Source organism: Manacus candei, unplaced genomic scaffold, assembly GCF_025592945.1.
Source record: "Manacus candei isolate 608988 ecotype Guabito, Panama unplaced genomic scaffold, ASM2559294v1 h1tg000082l, whole genome shotgun sequence".
Taxonomy (NCBI): domain Eukaryota; kingdom Metazoa; phylum Chordata; class Aves; order Passeriformes; family Pipridae; genus Manacus; species Manacus candei.
Window position 1 is genome coordinate 1,252,336 of NW_026138130.1, and position 27,571 is coordinate 1,279,906.

The 27,571-nt window shown below is 35.5% G+C and overlaps 1 protein-coding gene across 7 annotated transcripts in view; it reads left to right on the plus strand.

The window, feature by feature from the left end:
* ERC2 (ELKS/RAB6-interacting/CAST family member 2) overlaps positions 1-27,571 on the plus strand; it is a 425,018-nt gene that overhangs the window by 276,453 nt on the left and 120,994 nt on the right. For all 7 annotated transcript variants that reach the window (XR_007908334.1, XR_007908335.1, XR_007908336.1 and 4 more), the window contains 2 exons: positions 9,557-9,704; positions 24,988-25,122. Coding sequence is in view for 1 of the 7 variants with exons in the window: in XM_051811544.1 (XP_051667504.1) it covers positions 9,557-9,704; positions 24,988-25,122 (283 nt within the window). In the remaining 6 variants the exon portion in view is untranslated. The remainder of the gene's footprint in view (positions 1-9,556; positions 9,705-24,987; positions 25,123-27,571) is intronic.

The following is a 27,571-nucleotide window of genomic DNA, read 5'->3' on the forward strand; positions in this document are numbered from 1 at the left end:
TGATATGTTTTCAGGTTCAGTTGATCTACGTTGGATTTATGAGCTTTGTTAAACATGTTGTTCAAAGGCCAGCTCTTTGTAGCATTATGGAAATTAGAAGGAGGACCTTAAGTTACTTTTTTCAAAATCAGATCAATCTTTTTCTTAAATTTCCGATGGAAAGGGAGAAAATAGATTTTTATACATTTTTATTTGTGTGGATAATTTTGTTGATCAGCATTTATTAAAAGTTGAAAGAAAGCCCCACTCATTCTTTATCATAACCATCTACTTTGTAACTAATGGTTATTTGGAGTATATTGTCAACTCAAAATTAAGGATAGATTACAATTAACAAAAACTAATAAATGAAAAGGTTGGGTTTTTTTAATATTCTCTTTCTGCATCTTAGTTTTGTATGTCTTTAACTCAATTACTTTGAATTCCTTGTAAATTCATTAAAGCAGGAGTAACTCTTAATAGTAACTTTTTTTCCAAGCTTAAACCTTTATTTGGCAGTTCAAAAACATTACCAAGAACTATATTCTAAAGATCAAACCATTCCTCCTGCAAAGTACTTTTATCTTTGTCTTCTATAAACACAAAAAGCGGTGTTGAAGGATGAGGGGGCTGACAATGACAGATTACCTATAGTTTTGTTTTCCTGTTTAACTTAGGTGGACCCTGTGCAGTGCCATGTTGTGCTGTAACACAATCCCATGCATTCACATCCCATTGTTCTTCTTCCCAGCAGTTCCCATTTCTGCACCACGTCGGGCTATCTCATAAAACAGGCAGAGGTATTTTAACCAAGTATGGGTGTCACTCCTATGGAGAATCGTGGTGAACAGTTCTAGTAAAAAGCTGCAAAACCCAGGAATAATTGTCATCTCCTAACTTATTCTGCTGTGCTTTGCAGGACTGTGATTTTTTTTTTTTTCCTCTGCATTTCTCACACAGTCTGAAGCTTGTTACATCTCCTCATGTGTGAGCAGTGCTGCCTGTTTGAATGAAATGAGAGTGCAGTGGTCATTGAAGCATGATCTATGAAACTATGATGTAATTGCTTTCTCAGTGTCTTTTCTGAGGGATCTGTTTTACTTATCTGTCATTTTAAAAACATAAATTATCGAGACATCAGAAGTGCAATGTTATAGGGCTTGAAAAGGTTTCAAGAATTCAGAGGGCAGTTGAGTGCCTACTTCTTGCTTGAAAATTAGGCCCAAAAGTTGGGCATGAAGTTCCTTCTTTGCCTTTTAAAATCTGGATTATTTTTATTTGCTTAACAAGAGACCTCTATGCACATAGCAAATTGATGTTAAGGAGGAAAAAAGGGAATAATTTGCAATTGCCAATGTAAAGACAATACAGTTACTGGGAGATGTAAGTAGAAGTGTGATCATGGGAGTAATGAACTGTGGCAGGTAAACTGAGGAAAAGGACAAATTGGTAAGGAAGCTGCTTTTTCAAGAAACTCTTACATGATTATTCAGAATCAGCTCCTCTCTTCTCCTTATTTCCATTTACTCTGAAATTTCACATTAGGCACAGATGCATCTTCTTGTTTCTTCTTGATTGTAACCTAATGAAGATATACATGTAATTCAGGTGTAATATAGAGACTGTTTGTTTGTCTCACGTAGTGTAAGCATTGACATTTCATCCTCACACCTGTTTCCAGCAGAAGACTTGATCAGACGGAAAATTCAAGGTTTGATACTCAGATAATATGAGGAAAAGTGCCTGGTGGGGTCAGAGTGGTGGACTGGGGTGGGTAAGACACCCCCTCTTTGTGTCCCACACTTAAGGGGGCAGTCCCCTCTGCTCCTTGGTGTGTTTGGGCTGTGGAGCATCAGTAGTTCTCTGTGTTTGCTGTTAAGGGAACCAGGACAACCCCTATTTCATGCTGGTTTTTTTCTTCTGGAAGTATTTCAGAAGAGTTGGTTCTTTGAATGCAGTGCAAAATAAATATTCATTCAAAAGAAGTAAGCTATAAATATCCTTTTGTAAAGCAATTGGAGAGATAAATTTTCTGTCAACCTCAAACATACAATTTTAGGATAATCTTTGAAAATCAATAGTGACTGAATTTACATGTCTGTGTCACAGTGCTAACTTAGACTTACAACTCTGTTGTTGAATATACAGATTTTAAATTTCATGTGTATGATCACTATGCCTTGTTTTTAAAGAAAAAGCTTTAAAATACCAATAATATTCTGAAGTTTATTTTCTGAGATGCATACACATCCATAATGGATTAACAGCATGTTTTAACAAACCATTTATTTGCTTTAGGAGTGACAGAGAGAAGCTGTTTCAAACAGGATCTCTCATCACCGTCTATCTCTAGTCACCTCCTACTGAACCTAAGGTTGAATACTGGGGGTCATGAGGGAAAGAAAACAATAATTAAAGGGAAAAAGTTGATTGAGCTGTTTTTTTTTTCTCCTGCAGTACGATTAGCATGTAAGAAGCTGGTTGAGTACTCTACTGTATATCATTAGTTCAAACATTTCTGACTTGATTTAACTTTAATAGTGACTTTTTAAGTTACATTTCTGTATTTTGTGGAGAACAGCTTAAGTAGTAAAGGCAGTAAAAGTTCTTCTTAGAAGGTCTTGTTTCTATAAATCTTAATCTTGGAATTCTGTTAGATTACAATTGGACTGTTTCTAAGAAATCACTCCACCTCCCAGAAAGTTGTCATGAGTTCTTTTATTAAAGCTCAAAAAATTATTCTTAGACTAACAGAGGTGGGGAGTAAGGCAGGAGTGTTTACAGAGCTCACTTCTAAATTGACTGTGATAAGTGGCAATGCAATGTATTATGATTAGAGGTTTCTGGGAGACTCTTTAAGAAGGTTAACTGCAAGGCAGCTCTCAAAAGAAAGCATTTATCTTATGGTCATCCTGCAGTGTTTTATACTACTGAGATTTTTTTGTGGGTGGTTGGAACCATTTTTTTGTGTTTTATTAGCTGTATCTTGAATGCCTCCTACAAGCTGAATGACAGCTTAGGGTTATTAAATCTGTTCTTAGTACATTTTTTTATCCTTAGTTAATCTTGACTAAATATATGCTAGTGAGCAACCCTTTTTTCTGAGTTGTTGCCCATATTTGTTAAAGAAATTATTCCATTTGACATTTGTTTAGGCTGAAGTTTGATAAAATACTGTATACAATATACTTTTTCAGTTTGGCATTCAATGGAGACTTTCATGGATTTATTTCTTCTTGCATTATCTTATCTTCCCTTCTAGTATGCTAAGACTTCCTTTTCATATTAAGTAATTTTTTTCACTCTAGGACAGATGCTTTCACAAATGCATACTCTGTGTCTGTATTGCTAGAGATCCATAAGATTGCATTTTTCAGGTGTTAGGTAATGTTTATAATTGAGTTGCTTTGATATCATCTACTTTCTCTAATCCTACGTATGGTACTTTTATTTAGTTCAGATTGTTCCTTAGCACTACTTCCAGTGACTTCACTAAAACATTTATTTTATTTTTTTGTTTGTCTAAAAGCCACCTCTGTTGTCAGATTAATAGTTGATCAATCCTCCAAGGAAAGGCATGTCTGTATTTCACTATCACTGAGGAATGGCCTACACAGTATAAAGTTATTCTTATGTGCAATTGTTATAATGGAATCTTTCACAGGAAACTGTATTGTTCTTTCTTACTGCAGATTTAGAAACTTAACTGTGAAAGGTCTTTCCTTCAGATTGTAGGAAGGTTGGCAAGCATATGATGGAAGCAGATAAAGCATGGCATTAACTCCAAGGACTACTGTCTTGAGACAGAATAAATCTTTTTTAAAACATTGAACCATTGGGTTGCTGGTAAAGTTGTGTCTTGCAGTAAGATCAACTATACCCAGGTCATTTCTAAGAGATATTTGCCTAAAATGCTCAAAAAGGCTTCCACTGTCAGTGGCCATCTTTTCTCAGCCTCTGGCACAGTTGCTATTGATACTTAGCCTGCCATTATCATTATACCTTGCCTTGATATTAGGAGGGAAAACAACACAGCTTTCTTCTTCAATTTATGAACATTATTTCTTGTTCTGTGTGAATGAATATAGAAAAAAAAACCTCTATTATAATTTGACATAGCATTTTATGTTCTCTTTATGCTGTTGCCACTCATAGACTATTGTAGTTTTTCCCAATGTTTTCTTGTCAGTCATTTCTCTAACTGCTTCTTTCCACATTTTTTCTTGGAGTGTTGGATTCATTATTTCAGTTCTTTCATGTAGATCAAAAGACTGACTTCTGCCTTGCAATCTATTTTTGTTTATACTTCTCAGTGTGATATTTGCCTTATTCACAACAGATCCTTAATATGGAGTTTCTCCTTAGTTTTCTAGACAGCGTCTTTGGTTTGTAATGACATTTTTATTCCTCTCTTCATGGCACTTGAAAATCCTCCCATTCTCAAGCCTCATTGAAATGTAATAAGTAGATTTTCTAGTCCATCATTCATGTAGTAAATGAAAACATTGCACAGACTGGAATCCTGAATGGTTTTGCATAGAATACAACTTGTGTAAATAAATTAATTCCTGCCCATTAGGAAGGGAGTGTTTCTTTTGTCTATTATTTTGTATTTTAGTCTGAAGTGACATTAAGTATAGCAAAATATTTGTGCACATTTTCTTGGTACTTCTTACTGGGAACATTAGGATCTTAAGCCCAGCTCTCAGCTGTGACTGTTCCATTTACTGTCTCTGTATTAAGGAGACTTGCATGAGGGAGTAGATTGCTGTGGTTGCTGTCAGTCTTTGCCATGGAGAGAAGTTTAATTTCATCAGTTTTACTTTTTCAGGGAAAAGTTCTCCCTCTCCTCTTTGGAAAGAGCAACATATTATAGTGGAGGATATATAAGTTGAGAATTCTAGGAATGAATTTATGTAGCTCTGAGGAAAATGTACAGAATAATTAACAATGTGGAGCAAATGCTTTTAGGTTTAATTATGTATTTTTTAGTCTGAGAGTTTACTTAATTTTACCCTGTAAAGTTAGAGTGATTTTTTTTTTGGTGTTAAAAGTACTACGCTGTTATTTGTATAACAGATTAGTTTGCCAAAAAAAGAGAGGAAAAACTACTAATAGCAAAAGGGATTACTCTTTATAAATATTACTGTTAAAGAATGTCATTTAATCCACTGCTCTAATAAATTATTTTAAAATGTATTTTATTGCCATAATTTATTAAACAATAAGGAGACATTTTGGCTGCAAATAGTGATAACATCTCTATAGAACTGTATTTGGATAGTAATTTTTTTTCCCTGACACAGTAGATAATTAGAAATTATAAATTATGCTTACACTCTTAGGCATGTTAGCTGGAGAATATGTTGGACTGTGTGTTGTTCTTGGTGCCAGTTCAGGTCTTGATTTTCAAAAATTCTTGCACTGAAACACATGATGAGTTTCATTTTCTAGCAGCAAAGTAGAAGTGTATTACCCACCTGAGAGATTTAGAGGAAAACCTTGCCACCAGTTCACATTTTTGAATAAAGTTTACATCATGTTTGTGAGAAAATCATTGTCAGCTGCTTTGCTGGCATCTTAACCATATTGCTAATGGTCAGATAATGTCATTTCAAATGTTTCCTGCAAAACCGGTGATGTTATTTTTTTAGCAGGGTCACTGGATAGCTAAAATAAATTGCTGCTGTTCATGGTTTTGTTCTTCCATAGGAAACTTGAAGTGTGATGACAGGGTAGCTTGGCAATGTGGGTAAGATGTGGGTAGATGTGGGTAAACTCGTGGGCAATATGTGATAACTGGGATGTGATAATCTAGAGACCCCAGTCTGTCCTGAGAGGTAGTTTGATAAATGCTTGGATCCCTTCACTTACAATGCCTTACTAGCACGGGCAGGGTATTTTTCAACTTCTGTGTTCCAGAGACTTAGTGGAGGCTGGGTGCTAGCCCGTGCAGAAGTAAAGGACAACACTTCAGTTTGCTTAGGTGCTCTGTCACAACATCTTTGTCTTGTACTCTGAAAAATGTTAATAAGAACTGTTGGGTTTCTCTGTCTTCCTGCTGTACAGAAGTAGTTTAATAAGGATGTAAGCAACCAACGTGTGTCGTTTGGTAAGAGTCCACAGTCCTGCTTTGCTGAACTCCTGCTAACCCAGCTGCCTGGTTAAATGCCACTGGATTATATATTTGAGGTTATTACTGTTCAGATTATCCATGCTAATAGACACAGCTAATGTGCCGACATATCCCAGGAGTGTGTCTGTGCAGACAGGTGCAGGCTTGCTCTGCCCGCGCTCTGCAGGCTGTGTGTGAGCCAGTTCAGTCTGGAAGCCATCAGCACGTTGTGTGGCACGGTGCCCAAGCTAAAACACCTTGTCTCTTAGATAAATGAGGCTTTACAGCTTCTGGGCTGAAGCTGGCTCACATTTGGGTGGCTTCAGGAGTGCTGGCAGTGTGAGTTTGTAGTGATGTATTCGTCATTCCACGTTGCCCTGCAAGGATTTGAGTAGAAATCCCCGTCCTTGCACTCTTGCATAGTTTTGTCTCAACGTGCACGGGTTTAAAGCCTCTCAGCTCCACTTAAATTAACTATAAAGATAAGAATTAAAAAATATATTGGCAATAATTTCGTGGGGGCCGGTTCAAACCCGTGTGTGCTGTGGGTTTGATTCAAATCTCAGAGTGTCTCAGAGGAGCACTTGTGGTGTCATATGACAGCAGCTATTTCACATGACTATGAACCGTTATTTCCTGGAAGTGTTTGATATGAGTCGTTATTTCCTGGAATTAAGTGTTTGGTTGCATGTTTTCCCAAGATAGGAAAATCCCCATCAGCTGAGAAGGTGCATGCTTGGCTCTGCAGAATTTTGTGGGTTTGGGACTGCAGAATCCAGAGTGCAGATTTTTCAAAGCCTGTTGGCTGGCTCTCCTGTCCCATGGAAGGTTTCACCTCATCTGCTACTTTAAAGTAGAGGTAGAGAGTGTTGAGCAGTTGTGACCACAGGAATGTGTGATCATTTTGGCTGGCAATACAAAAAATATGGATGCAAGTGAATACTGTTATCAGATGTTGAAATGATACCAAATAATTTGATACCAAATATCATTTATTTGATAATAAATGATACCAAAGAAGTTCTGACTCTTCTTACTCACTAGTCAGGTTTGTGTTTTTGCTGCCAATTTTTGAGGCAGAGGAGAAGCAAACCTCGGAGAAGTAAAACTTCAGAATAGCTTCATAGAGTTTTCAACTTAATTTAAACCTTTCATTCTATTTTTGGCTTTTTACAGCTCTAATATGTGTTACTCCTAATTAAATAACTATATATCATTAAAAACCTCACAGATGACAAGTATTCACTGTGAAATTTGCTATTAGAGAGCAGACATTATATTGGGTCTGGCTGGCATGGAGTTCTGACATAGCTTGAGTGAATCTAACTATATTTTAAAACCTTGGAATTTCTGAGATGTATATTTCTTTACCTATGTTCATTGTAAGTGATTTGAGTTTGTGATGACTTGTTTACCTTCAGATACTAAATAAGTATATCTCTGCAATGATTATTATGGTATAAACAGATTTATTTATATTTTGCTGTTTACCTATTTTACAGCAATGACTACCATTATTTAAAGATTAGTATTTAATCCCACTGGGGTTAATTACAGACAGGGCAAATCTTTTCCCTGCATATCCTCAAAACCAGAGGAACGTTATGAAACCTATTTTCAATAATGTCCAAAATAATAACAAAATTGTTGCCTGATGCAAGTTAAAAGTAAGAAAATGTTTCTTGATGCAAGACCACTGGAACCTTGTCAGCACTTCTGACTAACCTTTCTCAGTAATTTTAATACAGAGTGCTATCAGAAGACTGTGGGGGAGCCAACCTAATCTTATTTGATTTGGAAAAACATATTTTATGTATATATACAATATGCTGTTTCTGTTTCTTTGGCTTTAAAGTAACAGAATACCTGTTGTTTCTGCCAGAGAATTTAGGTTAGGACATCTGACATCTGTGAGGGTGGTGAGGTCCTGGCACATGTTGCCCAGAGAAGCTGTGGCTGCCCCATCCCTGGAAGTGTTCAAGGCCAGCTTGGATGGGGCTCTAAGCAACCTAGGCTAGTGGAAGTTGCCCCTGATATTTTTTATGTATAATACTGGTTATTTAAAATAATTCATACCTATAATTTAAATTAGACTGTTGGAGTCTTATGGCATTTTCTTTTAAACATCATTTGACTGTGATTAGAATGAAGAGGACAGAATAATGAATGAGACTGTTAGAGTGTATGAATAAAATGCAACTGTTTACCTAAAATTGATCCATGTCGCATAACTTGGGGTAAAATAAATGGGTTGTTTTTCTTTGACTCCATCAGAAATATTGTCCTATAAATATTTACATTAATACATTAGGAACTTTAAAATAAAAGTGAAATAGCTTTCTTGACATTTTTGCTGGCAAGCAAAGGACTGTGAGAATTCCAAACTTTTAGCTCACCTTGACTGTATGAAGTTCATGAGCCATATTCATACATTTATTAGCAGTTGGAGCCTAAAGTTAATTTATGATTCATTTATCCATGTTTATTTTTTAATGATTGATCTTATATAGTTCTGGAAAAAAGGCATAGGCCATAACATATTCTGTTCTAAAAGCTATTTGATGCCTAAAGGTATTATATGCTTTTTCTTGGCTGATAAGTCATAGTCTGTCATTGAATGCATTGCAGAAGGTCAATATATTTTTTTATTTATGAAATTAAAGGACAGATTATGGCCTTACCAACACGAGCACTTTAGAGTTTAAGATACTGCAAGATCTGTGCATGTTGTAAAAATTACCCTTGTCATATGTCCTCACAAACTATTTATGCTTTGCCCCTGATATTCCTTGTGTAATCCTGTATGTTTCTGAGTGCTGTAAGATTCTGGTTGCTTTGTGAAGACTGAGGGTTCAAGATTGCAAAGGAAAAAACTTCTCATGAGCAAATAGATCAAGAAACTTATTTTCTAGATGTTCTATTTTACTTCTAGAAATATATTTTTGTGGTGACACCATGAAAAATAATAAATCCATAGGAAAACATTTAAATAAATATGAGGAAGATGTCCAGATATTTCTGCACTGAGGTTTCTAGGGTACAAAATTAACAGGATATTATAAACATATATTGGTTTTATTTGTTTTCATGACTTGTATAAATCACAAAAGATTTCTATAAGATGCTCTAGAATTTGGGAAAGTGAATTTAAAAAAATAAATATTAAAGATTTTTAAAAGTAAGAAGTTTCACAGAAATATTCTTAGATATATTGTAGTGAAATAGACTGAGATAAATATTTTATGAAGTGAATAATGGAAAATCTATAAAGAGAACTTCTTTGGCTAATCTGTTTATTTCATGATTTTGTTAGACTTGACAAGGTTTGCTATTTAGAGTGTTCAGAAGGTAGTTGATTGTCCTCCTAGAGACTGAAAGAAACATCTCACATGGTGAGATATAGTAGTATATGTTCTGTTTTAATGAGAATGTAACAATTTTAATTTTATTCTATTTTATCAGACAGGAAGCTTTGCTTGCTGCAATTAGTGAAAAAGATGCAAATATTGCCTTGCTTGAGCTGTCTGCTTCAAAGAAAAAGAAGACTCAAGATGAAGTAATGGCTCTTAAACGAGAGAAGGACAGATTAGTACATCAGTTAAAACAGCAGGTGGGCAGACATTAATTTTCATACTTTCATGGCAACAGAAAATTGGCATTATTTTCATTTGTACCTTTTTATTCTGACATCATGTTGGAAGTGTTCAAACCAGGTCTGGCATGTGACAACAGTTACAAAAGGTAGGAAGTGTTCAATGTAAGTGTTTATTGCTTTTCTGTAGTTGTTAGGTATTTAACTGCATGTTTGCTTGGCTCCTATTATATGCAGTCAATACATTTTCTCTTTTCCCTCATACTGTTTCCAGCCTTCTTAATTGTGTGAGAGAGGAGAGCAGATGCTCTTTGCATAAAGCAAGATCTGTCTGTTCTGTTGACTCTTTTTAACCTCCTTCTGTTCAGTTATTTGCTTATCTGTTGTCAAATAATTGTGTCTTCAGAAGGTTTCTGAGGGGTTATCTGGAAGTCATGATTATCCTTAAAATAAATTCTCAAATGACTAAAAGTCCCCCTGTCTTCAACACCATAAGTTATTTGAGGTTTGAATAAAAAACACATAGTTAAAAAACCTCTAGAAACAGGTATCATAGCAAGCAAATTTATGTTCTTCTTTATTAATGAGGAAAATAACCATACTAGACACAGTACACTTGTACCAAACACAGTGCATAGGTTTCTTCTCTGCCTAGTTAAAATGTTTAAAACTGTGCATAGTGTGCAGTGGCTACTCCTCCTGATTTTTAGGAGATCTGTGGTCATAGACAGAAGAGGTACTGTAGGCAAGGGGGCAAAGGCTGTTCAGACAACCTGGATACTGAAGATCTGTGTGTATCATGTATGTTGTCAGTCACCTTTCCTCTTTCAGAATAGGTGAAAAAGACGAGAAAGTTAGTTTTTTTCAGACCATGTCTGCAGGTGTTGTATGTAATGTTTTCCATTGTGGGACATTACAGAATTCTGTGATTGTTGCTTGAGGAGGAGGAGAATACAGTCAGCAAAATCACTGAGGTCTCCTTAGCCTGTCACAGTAACCACCCTGCTGTCAGGCATTGTGCCACCCTACAACTGAGCAAGCTGTGTTAATGATGTTTGGGACATATTGCACAGTCAATGTTATGATTCTTTATCCTCAGTCCTGCATCATATGCTGTAGAACTCCATGCACTCAGTGACAGAAAGCTAAGGAAAACCCCTGCTGCTGTGCTAAATTCCCAATAGCTCTGATCTCGTGTGTCTAATTCTTACAGCTTTTTCCCACAGGTTTAAAAAAATAGGAAACAACCCCTGAGCATCAGTTTCTCATCCAATCCTGATGCTGACTTCAGCTCAGATATTCCAACTAGGTACCTGTGTTCCAGCCACGATGCAGTCATGTCTCAGGTCAGGCAGCTGACCAGGAGACATTTCACCCAAAATTTATATGCTAAGTAGGCAGATGTGCTTCATACTTTTTAACACTTCATCCACTTGTGCTGCACCAGAGCAGGTGAGTTTAAGTTCCAAATAATTTTAGGGATTTTTGATTTGGTTTGCTTTGGAAAAAAGAAGACAGTTACTTTCTTTTTTACATATCTTCTTTTTTCACCTTCGTCTCATGTTACTGAAGAGTAAATGAATACACCACTTTACCATGTTCATGGATATTACCTGTCATGGATATTACCTGTCATGGATATTTTTAAAATGTTTATCAGAGACTTGGGCAACTGTTTTGTTGTTGTTTTGGGGTTTGTTTGGCTTTGTACCTTTAGGGTGCTGCTGAAGAGTGATCAAAACATTCATAACTTTCTTCAGACAGAGTTGAGGAACAGCAGAAGAAGATTGCTATAGAGACATTGTTTTGGGTAACTTCAGTTAGAATTGTAACCAAATACTTCAAATACCTCCATTATTTATAGTGATAAAGATCTTCAGTAAAGCTATTTAACTAGATTAAATTGATGCCAAAATAATCTCCCTGTTATCTCAGACACCACAAAAAAAGAGACACCAGGAACAGGAATGTGGTTTAACTAGGTCACCACTTTATTACACTTACGAATTATCTGATAATAGAGGTTGTAGACATCACTCATACTTCTTTAATCCCTTTGGGAAGAACCACTGTCAACCCCCAAAGCTTTTACATGTACATCCAACACAAAGGCTTGTTAGTGCAATTCTTCCTTGCTGTGATTGTGCTCGGCCAGGGGGGAAGTGACAGATTCCACACTGTGTGATATAACCACCCAGTTCCTCAGTTTCTTTGAGATGTGCTGACTCTCATCTATTTCTGATGCACTAGAATTCAGTGAATGATCAGCTGCAGTATCAATTTTTTTTGCTTTCCACAGGTGTTACACTGCTAAAAGAGACAAAAAAAGAAAACCATATTTCTCCATCCTAATGTGATCAACAAAGGAGAAATATTTATAGATATTAGAAGATGACTCACTAGATAATTGTAAACATTAGACCCCTAAATCCATCCCTGTTTTATACTGTAGGAGGAATTTTTGCTTTGAGAGGCAAAATAAGATTATAAAAATCTATATTCCTCTTATATATATCCACAGTGTGTTGCAGACCAGCTCTTCCTTTCTCCATCAGCATCTGCAATTGAGACATTTATTCTGATGCACGTGTAACCCAGAGGAAATCCCATTATTGGTTTGCACATCAAATAATGTGTCTCCTGAACTTAAAAGTTACTGTTATATCTGTTCTTTTCAAAGATTGGTCATTTCAGTAAAGAAGCAATAATTTGAAATTAGGCTTTAGTGAGAAAGAGCTGTGCCACTTGAAATAGAACATATTATTCCAATCAAGTTTATTTTGTGATTTTTATAAACAAGTGTATCACTGCATCATCATATGTCAGATGGATTTGCTTTTTGATTTTGTTTGCAGCTTGGGAAGTTTCTGTCTCAGAAACCCTGAGTCACTGTTTCTGCTGCTGTCTCTTTCAGTGGCATCTTAGACTTTGTTGATAAACTTCAGTTCCATATTTTTCGCAATTTCAAATGTTGCTGTACTGTGGACCATTGCAATAGGAAATACCTACAAAAGCACATTATATAACAAGCCTAGAATGCTGCTTTACTACTGTTATTGAAGTGGTGGCTTCAGTGTCCAAGGTAGGATTGCTGTAGCTTGCAAAGTCCCCTGCTGATACGAAAAAGTACAAAGGGATTTCCTTGAGAGCTACAAAGGCTGTTACTTGAGAGAGAGAAGGACAGGTATGTATGTGAATTTATCAGAATCCAAGACTTCTGATTATATCCATGAAACACCCAGGAATATCCTCTTTGAGGACTAAGAAGGGAAGTCAATGTCTTCCCCTGGAAAATACTGCTGATGGAAGTATATTTCCCAGAATCAGAATGAGAAACATGAATACTTTTCCTTGATACTCAGTGCCCAGGAGAGAGCCAACTACTGCTCTTTCCCCTGACTCTGATGAGATGGGATAGGGTTGCAATTTAGGAGAAGGGTTATGGAATTTTAGTGGATGTAGTTTGTAACACAGGTGCTTACCTAGTTGGAACATCAAAATGCCTTCAAATTCTTGTACTTCCTGCTCAGAAAGGTCTGACTCACCCGAGGTCATTGTAGGCATCCAGAGAGCTAGGGCACAGTGTGTAGTGATGTCTTAAAGGTTCAGGAGGTCAGTTCTGTTAAACTCAATGAAGTAACCCAAAGTATTGAGGTTCCTCATAGAATTTTAGTGTTGGATGAAGGCCAGGAGGTTTCTGTCTCTGCACTGTGATGTATCACAGACTGGTCTGAGATCGACTGGCCAAATGCACACAGAGCTGCTCCTGCCACAGACTTGCATTGAGAAAAACTCCTCTGGCCCATCATAGTCCATTCTGTATTTCAACTGGAAGCTTCTTGGCTGTCCAAAAGCTTCCTTAGGGTTGCTTCAGAAGTATGTTAGCATTGTGCCACAGGCCATGAGCTTGAAAAATTCCATGAAAGGAAGAAAAGTACCAAGAGTTTTTCAATATCTAGGAGTAACAGGCTATTTTCTGAACAGGCCCCATTCTGGCAAAGATAAAACAAATACAGTGTACTGCCTGCTTAGGCATGAATATTCATCTTAGTGTATCCATGACATAAACTTGATGCTATTTAATGTCTTTTATTTTTCATGTGGGTTGTCTTGCACCAGTGCAATGAGTTATTACTCAGTTTGGAGGCCAAGTATTTACTTCCCAAGGCTATACCCCCCCACACCCCAGCCCTGGCCCCCCAGCTCAAAAAGACACCTTTATCCTTTTCTTTTTAATTAATCGATTTTTTTTTGGTCATAAAATGTCAGTGCTTTTCACATTGACAAAGGTACTGATCTCCATTTTTCAGCAGTGCCTGCAGACTGACAAAAGGCAGCCTAAGAGTAATCTAAACTGAAATAGAATGAAACCAGAAATAGAATGTGTTCAAAAAAAGAAAGTTTAAAAAAAGTCTCAATTGCAAATATGTCATTGAATTCCCTTATCCAATTTTTCTGCTTTAGTTTTCTGACCTTTGGAATTATCAATCACATTGTAAACTACTATCAGGACATTGATTTTGAAGTAATTTGTTACAATTTTTACACTGCAAAAGAAAAAAGAGGCATCTTAGAGAAAGGAAATATAGTGCCTTTGTAAGGAAATGAGAACTAGGATTTATTTTAAATAAAGCTAGAGATAGACATATGTCTAAAGATTAAAATGTTATTTATGTGAATGAGTTGAGCCATATTTTTATGGATTGTGACTGTGTGAGTGTAAGTAAAACTTCTGTTATTTCTAAGCTGGAAGAAGATAATTGTTTTTATCTCAAGTGCTGGCTTACTTTTGCAGGTTTCTCACATTATATTTTGATAACCTAGGAAAATTATTTCTATCACAGTGTATCCAGCTGTAACATTAGTAGTAATAATACTGACCTCTGTGTTGCAAACACATTCCCATAAGAAACAAACATATTTAATTGTCATGATTTAAATACAATTTAGCAGCTGCAATCTGTCAGTTAAATATTTATCGTTTACTGCTTTAAATAAATGGCAAGCATAGTAATGCACTCCCAGCAAAGCAACCACTGGAATTGCTTTGATTCATACACCAAATGCTGTGTTTTGAGAGCCATAGAACTTTGTAGTAGGCTTTTAAGAAGCTTTCAGAAATACAGCATTAAACAAAATCACCATGTGGGCTTGGCTGAGTGATTACATAATATGTATAATCACCCTGGCCAAGATTCCTTTTGAGAATTCTGAGACAGCTATTTTTAGAGAAATTTGTATAGTGATGCAATTCTTCATGAAATAATTAGCTTAAAGCCCATTTTTAGAACGTCTCAAGAGATTTTGGTAAGAGCAGAAGACACTGCTAAGTTACTGATTCATTCTGAACTTGGATACTGCGAGCAAATTTCCCAGTTGTCTCTTTTCACTTTTAGGATATAGAGCCAAAAATGTAAGTGGAGTTGGCCAAAGTGCAAGGTCTTCTAACTCCTTGAGAGCATTTTATTTTTCTTCTCAAAACATGAAATTAGAAACCTTTCCAGCGTTTTCAGGACTGCAGGTGTACAGAATACTCTGGCCAGAGGCAAAGCTGGTGTTTGGCAGTCTTCTCCAGTCTATTAGTTCACTGCTCTATATTTCATCATATGAATATATTGCTAGTGAAACAAAAAGGGTGAGAAACAATCCAGGAATTTAAAAAATGCGTGTAAGCACAGTTTCTCAGCAAACTAACAACTCACAATATTTTCTCCTGCCTGCAATATGCAGAACTATTTCTTGCCAGTTACCATGTAAATATTTTAAAGAACTCTTTCAGCAGCAAAGGAATAAAATGGAATAGAAGGGCAAAATGTTGCATTACATATACTATTCTAGTTAGGTACATCAGAAATAGTACTACTGTGATATTATGGTGCTGATATCAAAGCTTCAAGAATAACAAAATACCCCACGTTGTATTTTCCCTGATAGATTAATTCAGCTGTATTGCACTGTGTATTTTATGATATTGAAAGTGTTTATATTACTGTATGAGAAAAAGGATATGATAAGAAGTTGTGATTTGTGATTATTCTGGCAGCCCAAAACATTGTTCTGCAACACTGTGAATTAATTAATTGTATTTAAGCTCTCTATATGTTTAACAAGGGTGGGAACAAAAGTCTTGCAATGCTTTCTTATGGTGTCTGTAGACATTATCATCTGTAGCACTTGGGATCAGTAGCACTGTCCTGCTATTGTGTTGTTTCCTAATCATTATTGTTTAAATTTCTGATGTTGTTAAACCAAGTTAATCTTTTTGATTGCTTTGAATTTTACAGATGGCAGTATTATAGGAACACATTGTTATTCTTGTTGTTATTATTATTATTTACACATATCTACTTCAGAAAGCTTTATGGTAGAGTTGAATCTAAGTATTACTGCACAGCAAATAGAACCTGTGGTGTGAAGCCATTCACATGGGTACTTCAGACAGAATTGACCACTGTGCTGATTTTTCTCCTCTTCTGTTTATACTGTTAATTATCACTCATAATACTGGTCTTGCTCAAGCTTTAAGTGACTTTGTACACAAGAGTAATCTGAGACCCTTAAGTTTTAGCTTTATTTTTGTTATGCTTATGCTCCTCAAGTTCTTTGTTTATTTTGGACAGGTAAGAAAAGATGTGCTAATAACTTCATATATTGAACTCATATGAAGATAATCAGTCTGGTAATTTTTTCTTTGAAAGTTCTCAGAAATCATAGTAAAATGGCTATTACTCTCTGATTTTAAATGTGGGTGTTTGGATCCCATTTATGTCAATACAAGCAGCCCATGCATTCAGTGGCCTTATAGATGTGAAAAAGAAATATACTAAAAATCCTTTTAGTGTATGCTTTTCTATCGATTAGAAATATAATAATATTACATTATATAATAGATATAATTAGGAATATTTATGCGTGTCTTAACATTGGGGTTTATTGTCTTAATTTTTAACCTGAGTTTTGAATCTGTATTTTTGAATGTGAGTCATTACAGTCTTTACAATTGAATTATATCTTGATTTTGCCAAGTACAAGCAGCTTAGATATAAACCCAGTGCAGACAATCACTCACTGTAGGGGTGAAAGGGCAGAATGGCACTTCCTATAGTTTAATGCAGCAGGCTCCATATGGCAAAGGTAGGAAAGAGGATGTGTGTGTGTAGCTAACAGTCCTTTCCTAAACAAACTATTGATTCAAAAGACATATTCTGTCTTGGAAAAATACTGAAAATGTTGGCAGTGCTCACTTAGCACTTTTCATGTATTCTGAGTAAGATTTGACAATTTATGCTATAACAGTTGAAGGACTGGAGTCATAGTTAGATATGGCATCACTTTTTCCTCATGCTCTCAGGAATCCAGATTCTTTTGGGTGGTATTTTCACACAAATATTTTCCAATAAGAGGGGCTTTTTTTGCCTTATAGCCTATAGCAGTCAGCCCCTGAAGGCACCACAGGCTTGGTACATAAATCCTTTCCTGCTTTAAAATCCATTTCTGTTTGAAAAACACTCTGAAGAGAGGACATTCTTGAAGAATCTGTATCAGAGCTTAAGCATGGCCATGTCTCCTGGCAGCCTTTTTCACTGGTGATAATCTCATTGCAAACTTATCCTAGAACTTCTCAATAGCTATATTGTCATAATGCCCTTTGTTCAGACAAGTGGTTGAACTCCACTGAGATTGAAAATCTTAGATGGAAGAAGTGGGTAATGCAGATATCAAGTAATGTATATATTAACACTGGAACTTTTTAAATTTTGGATCTGGCTTACTTGGTAGGTAAAAATGGGTATTGAGTATCTCAAATAAGGACAGTGAATATCTCCATTATAATGGTTTTGCTCCAGGAGACATTTTTGAAACAAATCCTTAAGTTCTACTACAATATACCCCATGATATTAAGGCTAAATATAGTTGAACACTTGATCTCAAATATAGTGCTAAGTAACCAGTTATTAAAAAAAAATATCGTAAGTATTGGGTGTCAGATTTTTCTGCTGCTGTAATGGTGGATAAAGCTTGTAACTTCTACAAACTAGCATAAAAAGGAAATTAGTTTTAAGTAAAGTGTCTCTATAGAGCATATCAAGACAGTGGTGTGGTGTTATCTCCATTTCAGTCTATATTCCTATATACCATCCATGTGTTGAAATTTATGTTCTATTTATCAATTTTTATTGCATGTAATGGAAGAAATGCAGTATTTGCAACTTAAGATATATTTTGTATATGATACAAATGAGAGACCTGGGCTTGGTACTGAAATTGCAAAAATTGCAGCTGAAATGAACAATTCAGACACTAAAAATGCTAAAAAAGCAACCAGTGCTGCTAACCTGAGATTTGCAGTTTCAAAGGTTTTATTTAGCTGCTGAAGTTTCTGATTCATGTCTGGTTTAAAATAATTATTATGGGGAAGTATCTTTTTAATGAGTTATTTCCTGTTGTAAAGGGGAAAAAAAAAGAACTTGACTTCTTCCGTTGCTTGTCTGCATTTAGTGGGACCTGGCCTGAGATGTCCTCAGGCAACTACTGTTTCAGAGCTTTAATTATGCTTTTTAACCCACTTCTTTGTGTCTATGTTCTTACATACTTCTGTGTAATTACCAAGTTTAGTCGTAGGACTGAGACAAATACCTTTAGCATGACTTTAGCCTGTACATTACTGAGTATGCTGTGTTATTAAAGATATTTCCTGCGCTTCAAGCCATACTTTTAGTTCACAGAACTGTAACATGCTTGAAAAACACAAACTCTAAATGCAGAAAATGCAACTAAAAAGTCACGGGCCATGTTCAACGTAAGTTTGTTTAATCACAAGTGTCAGGAAAGTTGAAATTTGGCCTTAGTGCTTTAGAAAGGTGTCTTGGCACTTGGAAGTGCTGCCTGTCTCCGTCTGCCAAGTGTCCAGTATCCCTGCTGGTGTGTTTGTGAGACTATTGTCCCTCAGCTGGTGAAGAGGGAGACTTACTGTGAGCTTTAACTTCTTACAGGGTAAGCCAGGTACATTTTGTAATCTTGCAAAGCAACAGGTGTAATGGTTGTTCATATCAGTTAGTATTCTAATTAAAAAAAAATTGAAATATCTGTAAAGCTTCTGTGCTCATGTTCAACACTAAATTATCAGATCCAAGTCTTTGAAAAGATCTACGTTGGAAACTGCCTTGCACTGCTGCACAAGAGTCAGTGTCTAATTTGACAAGCAATTGATTTTGTGTTTCACCTGTGAGGAATGTTGGATTTAATGAAAACTTGGAAAATACTCAGTACCATTTCTGAATCCCTATTCTCTGTCCTGGGAGGGCAGACAGAGGCTGAAGGTCAAGTGTTCTGATTACATCCATGTTACAGATGATAAGAATTGTGAGATTTTAATGTAAAAACATCATGTAAATATAGATGTGAAAAAGAAAAAATTATATACTTTCTCAGCATAAAACCTTTACTGTGTTCCTTATATCGTGTGGAACAGTCTAATCATTAATGTGGTAAAAAATAAAAAGAGTTAAATGCCAAGTAGCCAAACTTTTCTCCAGTAAGTTGTCATGCACACTTTCAGCCTGCATGCATCCTGTCTCTCACACTTTCCAAGACAAGTCATACATTATGACAGGAAAAGAAAAACATGCTTATTAGCCCATTTGGAATTTTAGCAGGGAAAAATTTGTGTTCTTCAATGGAGGCAGGAAACAAAGCAGCAAACCCCATGTTAAAATGTAGTTAAGAGTAAGAATGTAAGACCAGATTACATTACAGGGATGTTATAAAAAGAAAAAACATAATTAAAGCACTCAGTAAAACATAAGTCTACCCCATAGTGATGCATTTCAACACCCATACAGTTATGATGATGATAGTTATTTAGCATTTGAAGTTCCTGCTTGGTTAACACACTGTAATGTTTTCAGTTACTGATGAGTACTTGCAAACTTAGAGTCTTCATTACTTCATTTTTTTTCTATTGGAATTTTCTTGGTGTCTAAAACCTCACTGCATAAGCAACAAAAAAGCCTGAAATGAATATTACTGTATGTTTCTAAACACTGAAGACAAAAGTACGATTTATTCTGGAAATAATTAGCATGATGTTGTTATTATCATGCTGTTAAAAGTGATCTGGATAATTAGGGTAAAGTAATACAATCTCTAGAATACTCTAAAAGATACTGAAGTCCACTTCTTCCATGCAGCTCTGATATTGGCAAAAGATCCTTCAGAGCAATAACTGATTAACAGATCTTTTGGCTTGTGGAGAAACAACACTTCTGTCAAAACCATACTTGGTGGGTATGTTTTAACAATTTGTCTCAAGAAGTGTGCTCCCATTAAAAAGAGAGCAGTCTCAAGGTTTGGCTTTTTAACAGTAACAGCCTTAGAATATTCCTTTCTACTTCAACTAGGTAATTAGTGAACCAGTGCCCCAAAATCCCTAAGTATATCAAGAAGTTAAAAAAAATTTAAACTGGAACGTTGTGGAGGAATCTCTCTTAAGTCTCTTCTCTAGGTGGCAAATTAATCTCACTATTTGGCTTATTATCAAATCACTTATGTGGGGTGCAGGTATCTCCATAAACTCGAGATGCAGCAGTAGAAATTATAAGAAATTCTTCCCTTGTCTTCCAATGATAACAGTTTTCAAAGAATGTGTAAAAATATTGTTCTAACATGAAAACTGATTTTATTTGTAGAGAGTGAGTACGGAGCTGACTTAGTTGGCAAACATTTTGTTAACTCTCAGTTAATGGAATTCAAGTCTGAAGCACTGGATTCATACTGGAAAACCAATTGCAGTTGCACATGTTTTCATTAAATCCAGGTTAACGCACTAAATTTATGCAACTTCTGGATAAACTTGTTGAACTATATAGTGTTTCACTATATGTGAAACACACAGTTTTTTAGACAATTACCTTTTTGTGTTTTCTAAGATATTGTCTTAGGAGAAAAAAAAAGCTCAGATAAAATAATTTATTATTAAAAATCATGAATGTTAGAACTAAAGCCTGCCACATGAAGTTCTGAGAGTGTTTTGTGGAAAGAGTAGAATGTTTATTTTCAAACAGTGAGATTGCAAGACACAGAGTTTCTGTGTCATTGAACAAAAGAGGCAATTGCAGAATCAATTGCAGAAGGTGGGGCTCCAGATTTTAAATTCTGTGCTTTAACAATTAGACCTCAGGATAGCTCCAGGATAGCTTGCAGGCCTCCTTCTCCAGTTATGTAGGGAAAAATCCTACTCTATTGAAAGTGAATATTCTAGAAATATTTCAAATTCCATTTAGTGAAGAGAGATTGAGAAGAAAATCCAAAGGAAAGTAATAGCTATTGAATTGTATTACACCTATATCCCAGAGCAACAGATCTTACTATTTTTCCTCATTTGAACCTCGTTCATGAGAGTTTTGTTGTTAACTTGATCCAGATGACAGATCAAAGCATAGTTCCCTATTGCCACCTTGCTAAAATATTTTTTAAAAGACAGTTTTAATATTATAGTTTTACAGTTACAGATTGCTGTTAAGCTATTTAGTCTGTTACCAGTCAATCAAAGACTTTCATTTCACTTCGGTATATCCTTACTTAAACTCAACAGAATTTTAGGAGGACAAGAAATATCTGTCAGTTTTCTTACAGTGCTAGATCATAAATTCTTTGGTAAGTGGGTTAAAAATTCAGTTACACATACCATTCATGACCTTGACAGCTTAGCAAATAGTGATATTGAATGATCAAAGACGACTGTTTCAAACCCTAAGGGTTAATATACCTGTGCAACTACATTTAAGCTGCTTTTAATTCCTTGATCATTCCTTTATTTCAAAATGGATGCAGTATTTATTGAATGTAGTCAATAAATTTAAAGGAGAAAAATCTGAGGACATTGTTTAAGCTTGAACTAATAAGGCTATACATGGTCTGTAGGAGATGCAGTTAATTAATTGTTGCATTTTACAAGTTAACATGTTTTTCTTCTCTAGTATAAATCGAAATTAAAACCTGCTCCTTCTCAGGTGTGGGCCTGTTGTTCACCAGACATTTTAAAAAAAAAATCGTTGTCAGAGGTGTAGTTATGTAAATTCTGGGAAACCCTGTTTTTGAGTTTGAAAGGAAAATGTGAATAAAAGTTTGACCTATAACTATTTCAGATTAGGAGTGCAGGGTGGCAGGTGATGCACATTAGATACTGTGCAGTTTAAATGCATGTACGATCATCACTCTAATTTTCATTAATTGTGTATTTTGAGAACCCAGTTTCCAGACCATCCAGAAAAGTCATATGGAATATTAGATATTGTTGTCAGTACGTGGTATTTTCCCCTGACAGACAGTACTGAGGCAGTCCCTGAATGTGTTGATGTAGACCCAGACCATGAGGATTTACTGTCTGTCTGATAAAGCACCTTTCTGTGTGTCTATGTATGTGCTTGTATGTAGGTGTAGGGGTGTGAAGTCCTGGGGTCCTGAACAAATTCCAATGTGGTTAATTAATTTCTTCCTCAAATAAAAATATAACTGGCATTTCAAAGCCTACTAAAGATTAAAGGTTAGCAAGGGGAGCAAACAGAAGTAATGTTACAGATTTTTGTTTAGGAGGATATGAAAAGGATTGTATTGTTCCTCAGAATGGTTTTATTTTTGTTCTTCTTCCAGAAATCCTCCTGTGCATCCTCTTCAAAAGTCCTGCTTTTAAAAGTTTGAAATCATACCATGTTTGTACTTCTTAGGTCAAAGCTAAGCATGCCTGGAAAATGCAGTTCAGTGTGGAAGTACAGTGCTCTGGCAGTAGCTGAAGGAAAGACAAACAGAACCTCAAAATCGTTTTTGTTATCATTGTGAAGAGCTAACAAATAAAACCAAAAAACTTTAAAAAATAATATTTTGGGAAGTATTTAGAATAATTTTAAGAAATTAATGACAGTCAAAAGTCATGTAAAAGTTTGGATGGTTCGATGGTCACTTGGGTGGAAAAGAAGTTCTCATTTCACATTTCTCATATATTTTGCTTCCAGAGCAGACAGACTAAAAGAGGGCTACTAGAGCATTAACATTTCTTTGTGCACATTTTACTGCAATCTGGCATCCAAAAGGAAGAAACATTAGAAGTAGTTTATTTATATTTCAGCACCAAATTAGAAAGATGACATCATTCATTTACAGTTCTTATCCCATGACACGTCTAATCCCCAACACCTCATTACAGAGGACACTTTTAGGATTGCATATATCATCTTGTTTAACTTTTGCATTCTTTTATGGAATACAGTTGAAAGGTAGGAAATTTAAGGCTGTTCATTGATAGGAAAATAAACTAATAAAATGTTAGGAGCTTCCCTAAAGAGGCAGGGTATTACAGTGTTTACAGTAAGTGGCTTATTATTTGTCTATTAATTCTCCATCTTTTCCACTCTTTTGTTCATAAGACCTTCCTCTTTCGATCTAAAGACAAAAAGACCAGCTATGATGGTTCAAATTGAGATGGTCTTTTTAGAAATACTGGTAGAAAGTCATAGCTGAAATTCATACAGCTGTATGCTTCCATCTTCTCGTTTGAGGGGGGAGAAAATGAACTGTGCAGATTCCTCTTGTTCTGTAGCACACTGAGAACATGTTGTTCCAGTGCTGTGGAGATGCTCAGAAATTCCAATGGCACACATCTGATCTGCGATTTTTTCTGTATCTTGTTGTTGTGGATGCCTTAAGGATTTGGTTTTGGGTCGGTTGGTTTGTTTCTACTTGGACTGAGTACTGATCCCCTCCTGTAAAACAGTATTCTATGATCCTTCTAATGGACGTCACACGAAGTGCTTGAGAAGCATTGTGACAGCTGGAAAAAAATTAATTGCTGAAAAGACACATTTCCTGTGATTCTCTGGTTAATAGTTTTCCTTGCATTAGATTTAGTTAAGTTCAAATATTATGTAATATGAATATTTAGTTTGCCTTTTTTTTTCCCAAATACCTTTTCAACTTTAGCAAAAAGCATTAAAATTGGGTAATTTACTATCAATTGCTGAGTTTTACATTTCTATTAAAATATACCTACCAGTGAAATTTTCCAGTCAGAGATTTGATATAGGATTGTTCTCATAGGAAAATCAAATTACAGTAGTCCTGGAAGTAAATTTACCAGATACTAGCTATGGGACACTAGGTATCTCATGGGCACTTTGAATTGAGAGCCAGTTAGACCTGTTAATAAACGAACATACCCAAACAAATGAGTTGTATTTAAATTAATCTGCTTAAGAGTCATTAGTTTGAGCTAGTCCTGGGCTAGTGTATTTAACCAGCATCCTCATCCGGGTTTCTGTACATGGTGCATGACATTAAGTGTGTTAAGATTGCTATCTTTCCTTCAGTTAACTGTGTGATAATAATTGTATATGTCTCCAGTTGATTATTTTTATTTTGGAAGAGGTTTTTGAGAGTTGACAGCATTTTCTTCTGGGCTTCGTTAGTGCAAAATTAAGTAAAACTTGATTGCAGTTTAATAGGTTTGCCTGTGACAGTCTTCAGTCCTACTAACACAAAAAAATAAGGACTGTATCCACTGGTATCAGACAATTGGTAGTAAGATATTTTTGGTGTTATGAGCAAGGTTTGAATTATTCCAGTCCATGTATTTCATGGTATGGAATAATTGTAACAGTGATAAAGAGCAGCGATGTATCATGGTGACATAGATTTTATTATCTGTACACAACTGTAGCTGAAGTGTTGATCTCTTTTTCAAGATCTGTATCTAAGACTTACTTCCATTCAGTAATGTGTCATTTCTCTGAGTGCCTGTGTGTCTATCAGTTAGTTTTCAGATTCATTTTCCTTATGGTTTAGCGGGGCGGTCCTGGCGTACAATTAAAATAAGTAAGCCAAAGTAGAACTCCTAGCATAACTGTTTATGATTGTTGTATACAAGCTAACTGTAAATATTTGAAGTACACTTAATATTCCTTTCAGCGAGATTTAAAATGTTAATTGCTAAGACATAATATTAGACTGCAAAAAATTGGAAACTGTTCTAAATAAATTTAGAAAAGCTGAATGTTTTTCATGCTTCAGATGCAACATCCTTGATCGTTTACTTTTCTGAATTTTTTATGCAATTCTACAGATGTAAAAGCTGAAACAGAGGATGTATTCACATACTTTATTTTTCTATTTCTGTTCCCTATTCTTTGTGAGCCAGCAGTCTGGACTTTTAAAAAAAAGGAGAGCCAAGATCTTCCTAAAACTCTGACTCCCGTTAGAATAATATGTTCCAATATGTAATAGAATTGTCTTACTTTACATCTTAAACAGACACAAAACAGAATGAAACTGATGGCAGATAACTATGATGATGACCATCACCACTACCACCACCATCACCACCACCACCATCATCGATCTCCTGGGAGGCCACAACACTCCAACCACAGACCCTCTCCAGATCAGGTTGGTCACCTCGTTTTTCACTTTTCGATTTTATAATTTTATTATTTTACTCTCTCAGGATAAAATAAATTTTCCAAAGAATTAATAAGCAAGTGATGTGTTCTTTGAACTGAAACTATTTATTTATTTATTCTGGTATTTATTTACATCCCTGAAATAGTTGGAAATTTTGGCTTTTTGTCTGGTGCCTTATTTATCTGCCCTAGGAAAAACAGTCTATATACACAAGTAACTAATTTTCAGATGGAGAACCCTGAAGAAAAATTAAGCATTGCTTTTATATGAAAAGTCATTGTTTGATACTAAAATAGGTTATAAGTTCATAATGTCTGGGTAGAAGTAAAAGGGAAAAGTGTTGATGAAGTTATAATGGGAACATATGATAGGCTACTTAATTGGGAATAGGAAGCAAAGAAGCTAAAGATGTTTTTTTTTAGAATGACCAATAGAATTGTACTGAAGACAGAAACTGGTAGGTATGAGAAAACTCAATTTCTTGGATAGCAACTCAAAAATAAAAAACAACCCCAAAACCTGAACAACACAACACAGAATCGTTTGAATTCTTGGAACATTCTAAGAAAAATTTTTCTGTCAGAAAGGGGAGAGGGGTATTAAGGACTTGCTGTCTTGGTTTAGTTCTGTTTCTGATTAACAAAGATAAGTTGACTGAGTTTATAAAAGAAGGAAAAGTTATCTGGAAATGTCTGTGAATTAAAAAAAGTTTTGACTTTATGCAAGGAATAGAATGAAAAAACAGAATGAAGAGAAGTGAAAAAACAGGTAACAACCACTGCGGTGTTACTGAAACCCAGACACTGGTTTCAACTGCTTCAAGAAATCTGAACCTGTGAAAAAAAAAACTTGAGGGACAAGACGATATAAGAGAACAAACATTTAGTCAAGAAGGTGCTTTTCAATGCATGGTAACAGGTTAATCAGGGAAAAGAATGGATAAGAAGCATCACGAAAGTCTGTATCAGAACATCTTCAAGAACATAAAGGCATTATTTGAATGATGGAAATAGGTACATGATTAAAGATAGAGCACATACAATACTAGCTATTTTACTAGTACTCTCAGTTTTACTCTGAATTATTTAGGATTATACTGAACAATCTCATGCAGGATATAGGAGATTCTTGGAGCCTTAAGGAAGGCAAAGCTCTTCTCATCTTTATAAATAAAACATATGGGGATTTATGAATCACTTTATTTTAGACCCTGGAAAGTTATGGAACAAATTATTTTTAATCATTGAATCAATAGAAAGCCGGTAATCTCTTTATTGCTCATTTTCAGTAGCTTGATGTGTGTATCAGACTGTGTGACCTTATCTATCTGTCCACCTCAGTGGATATCAGCCCACTTTATACTTGCTTGGTCCTTACCCTGTTTTCATCATCATCAACTGGTGCTTCCTATCCTAGACCAGATAAACTATTTCTTTGCCTTATATTCTTTAAAATAAGAGGTCATTTATCACTACTCACTTTATTCTTGCCCTTTTCCCAGGTGACGGTTTTGGACCACTCTCTAAAACAGAATGCAGGTCTAGCATTCCCATCCTCTATTTATTATGCTTCTATTTGTCAAGGAGAGTTATGTCAAGCAAATGTAATTTCCTTTGATAAGGTTTTGTGGCTAAAGAAGAAAGTGGTAGCTGTGACATACTTTAAGTTCATAATGCCTTTAACACTGTCACACCATATATTTGTAATATACAAATAAATACATAATTTTGTAATATAATTAACAAGTAATGTGAAATGAATTACAGTAATAAAAGTTGTAACTGTAAAAAATATTTTTATTTAAATAATTATAAAATCATCATGATATGGGTGAGCAGCTGATACAAACAGTGTGCCACAGACAAATTTTCTGTTGCTTGTTGTCAGACAGGGGGGCCAGTTAGAGAAGGATTCCAAAGACATCTGTCCTTTATTTGCTTCCATGGAGTATTGTTTTAGAGATTATTTCAGTGATGAAATAGAAAAACCATTAATATTGTTGATCTTGAATCAAGCTGTAAGAAGCTCCAAGCATAGTAGAAGCAGTCAAACTCTCAAAAAGTTCCTCCAGTCATGATAAACTGGAGAAAATCTAGAATCAGTAATTTGAAATTTGGTAAAGACAAGTCCCTTTACAAGGGAGAAGTCACATGCACTGGTGAGGTAATTGCATGGAAAAAGGAATCTAAACTGCACAATGGAATACTGTTGCAATGAATTTGGATCTAATTCTGGGATAGGTATAATGCTGGAAAAGAAGCAGGAAGCAATTATTTTGTTCCTTTGAGCACTGGTGAGACCTCATCTGAAAAACTGTATACAGTTTTGATCACCATGCTTTAAGGAACACTGACAAATTAGAAAGGGACAAAAGGAGAGCAACAAGAATGATAGGAGTTTTAGAGAACATGACCTGTGAGGAAGGCTTAAAGAA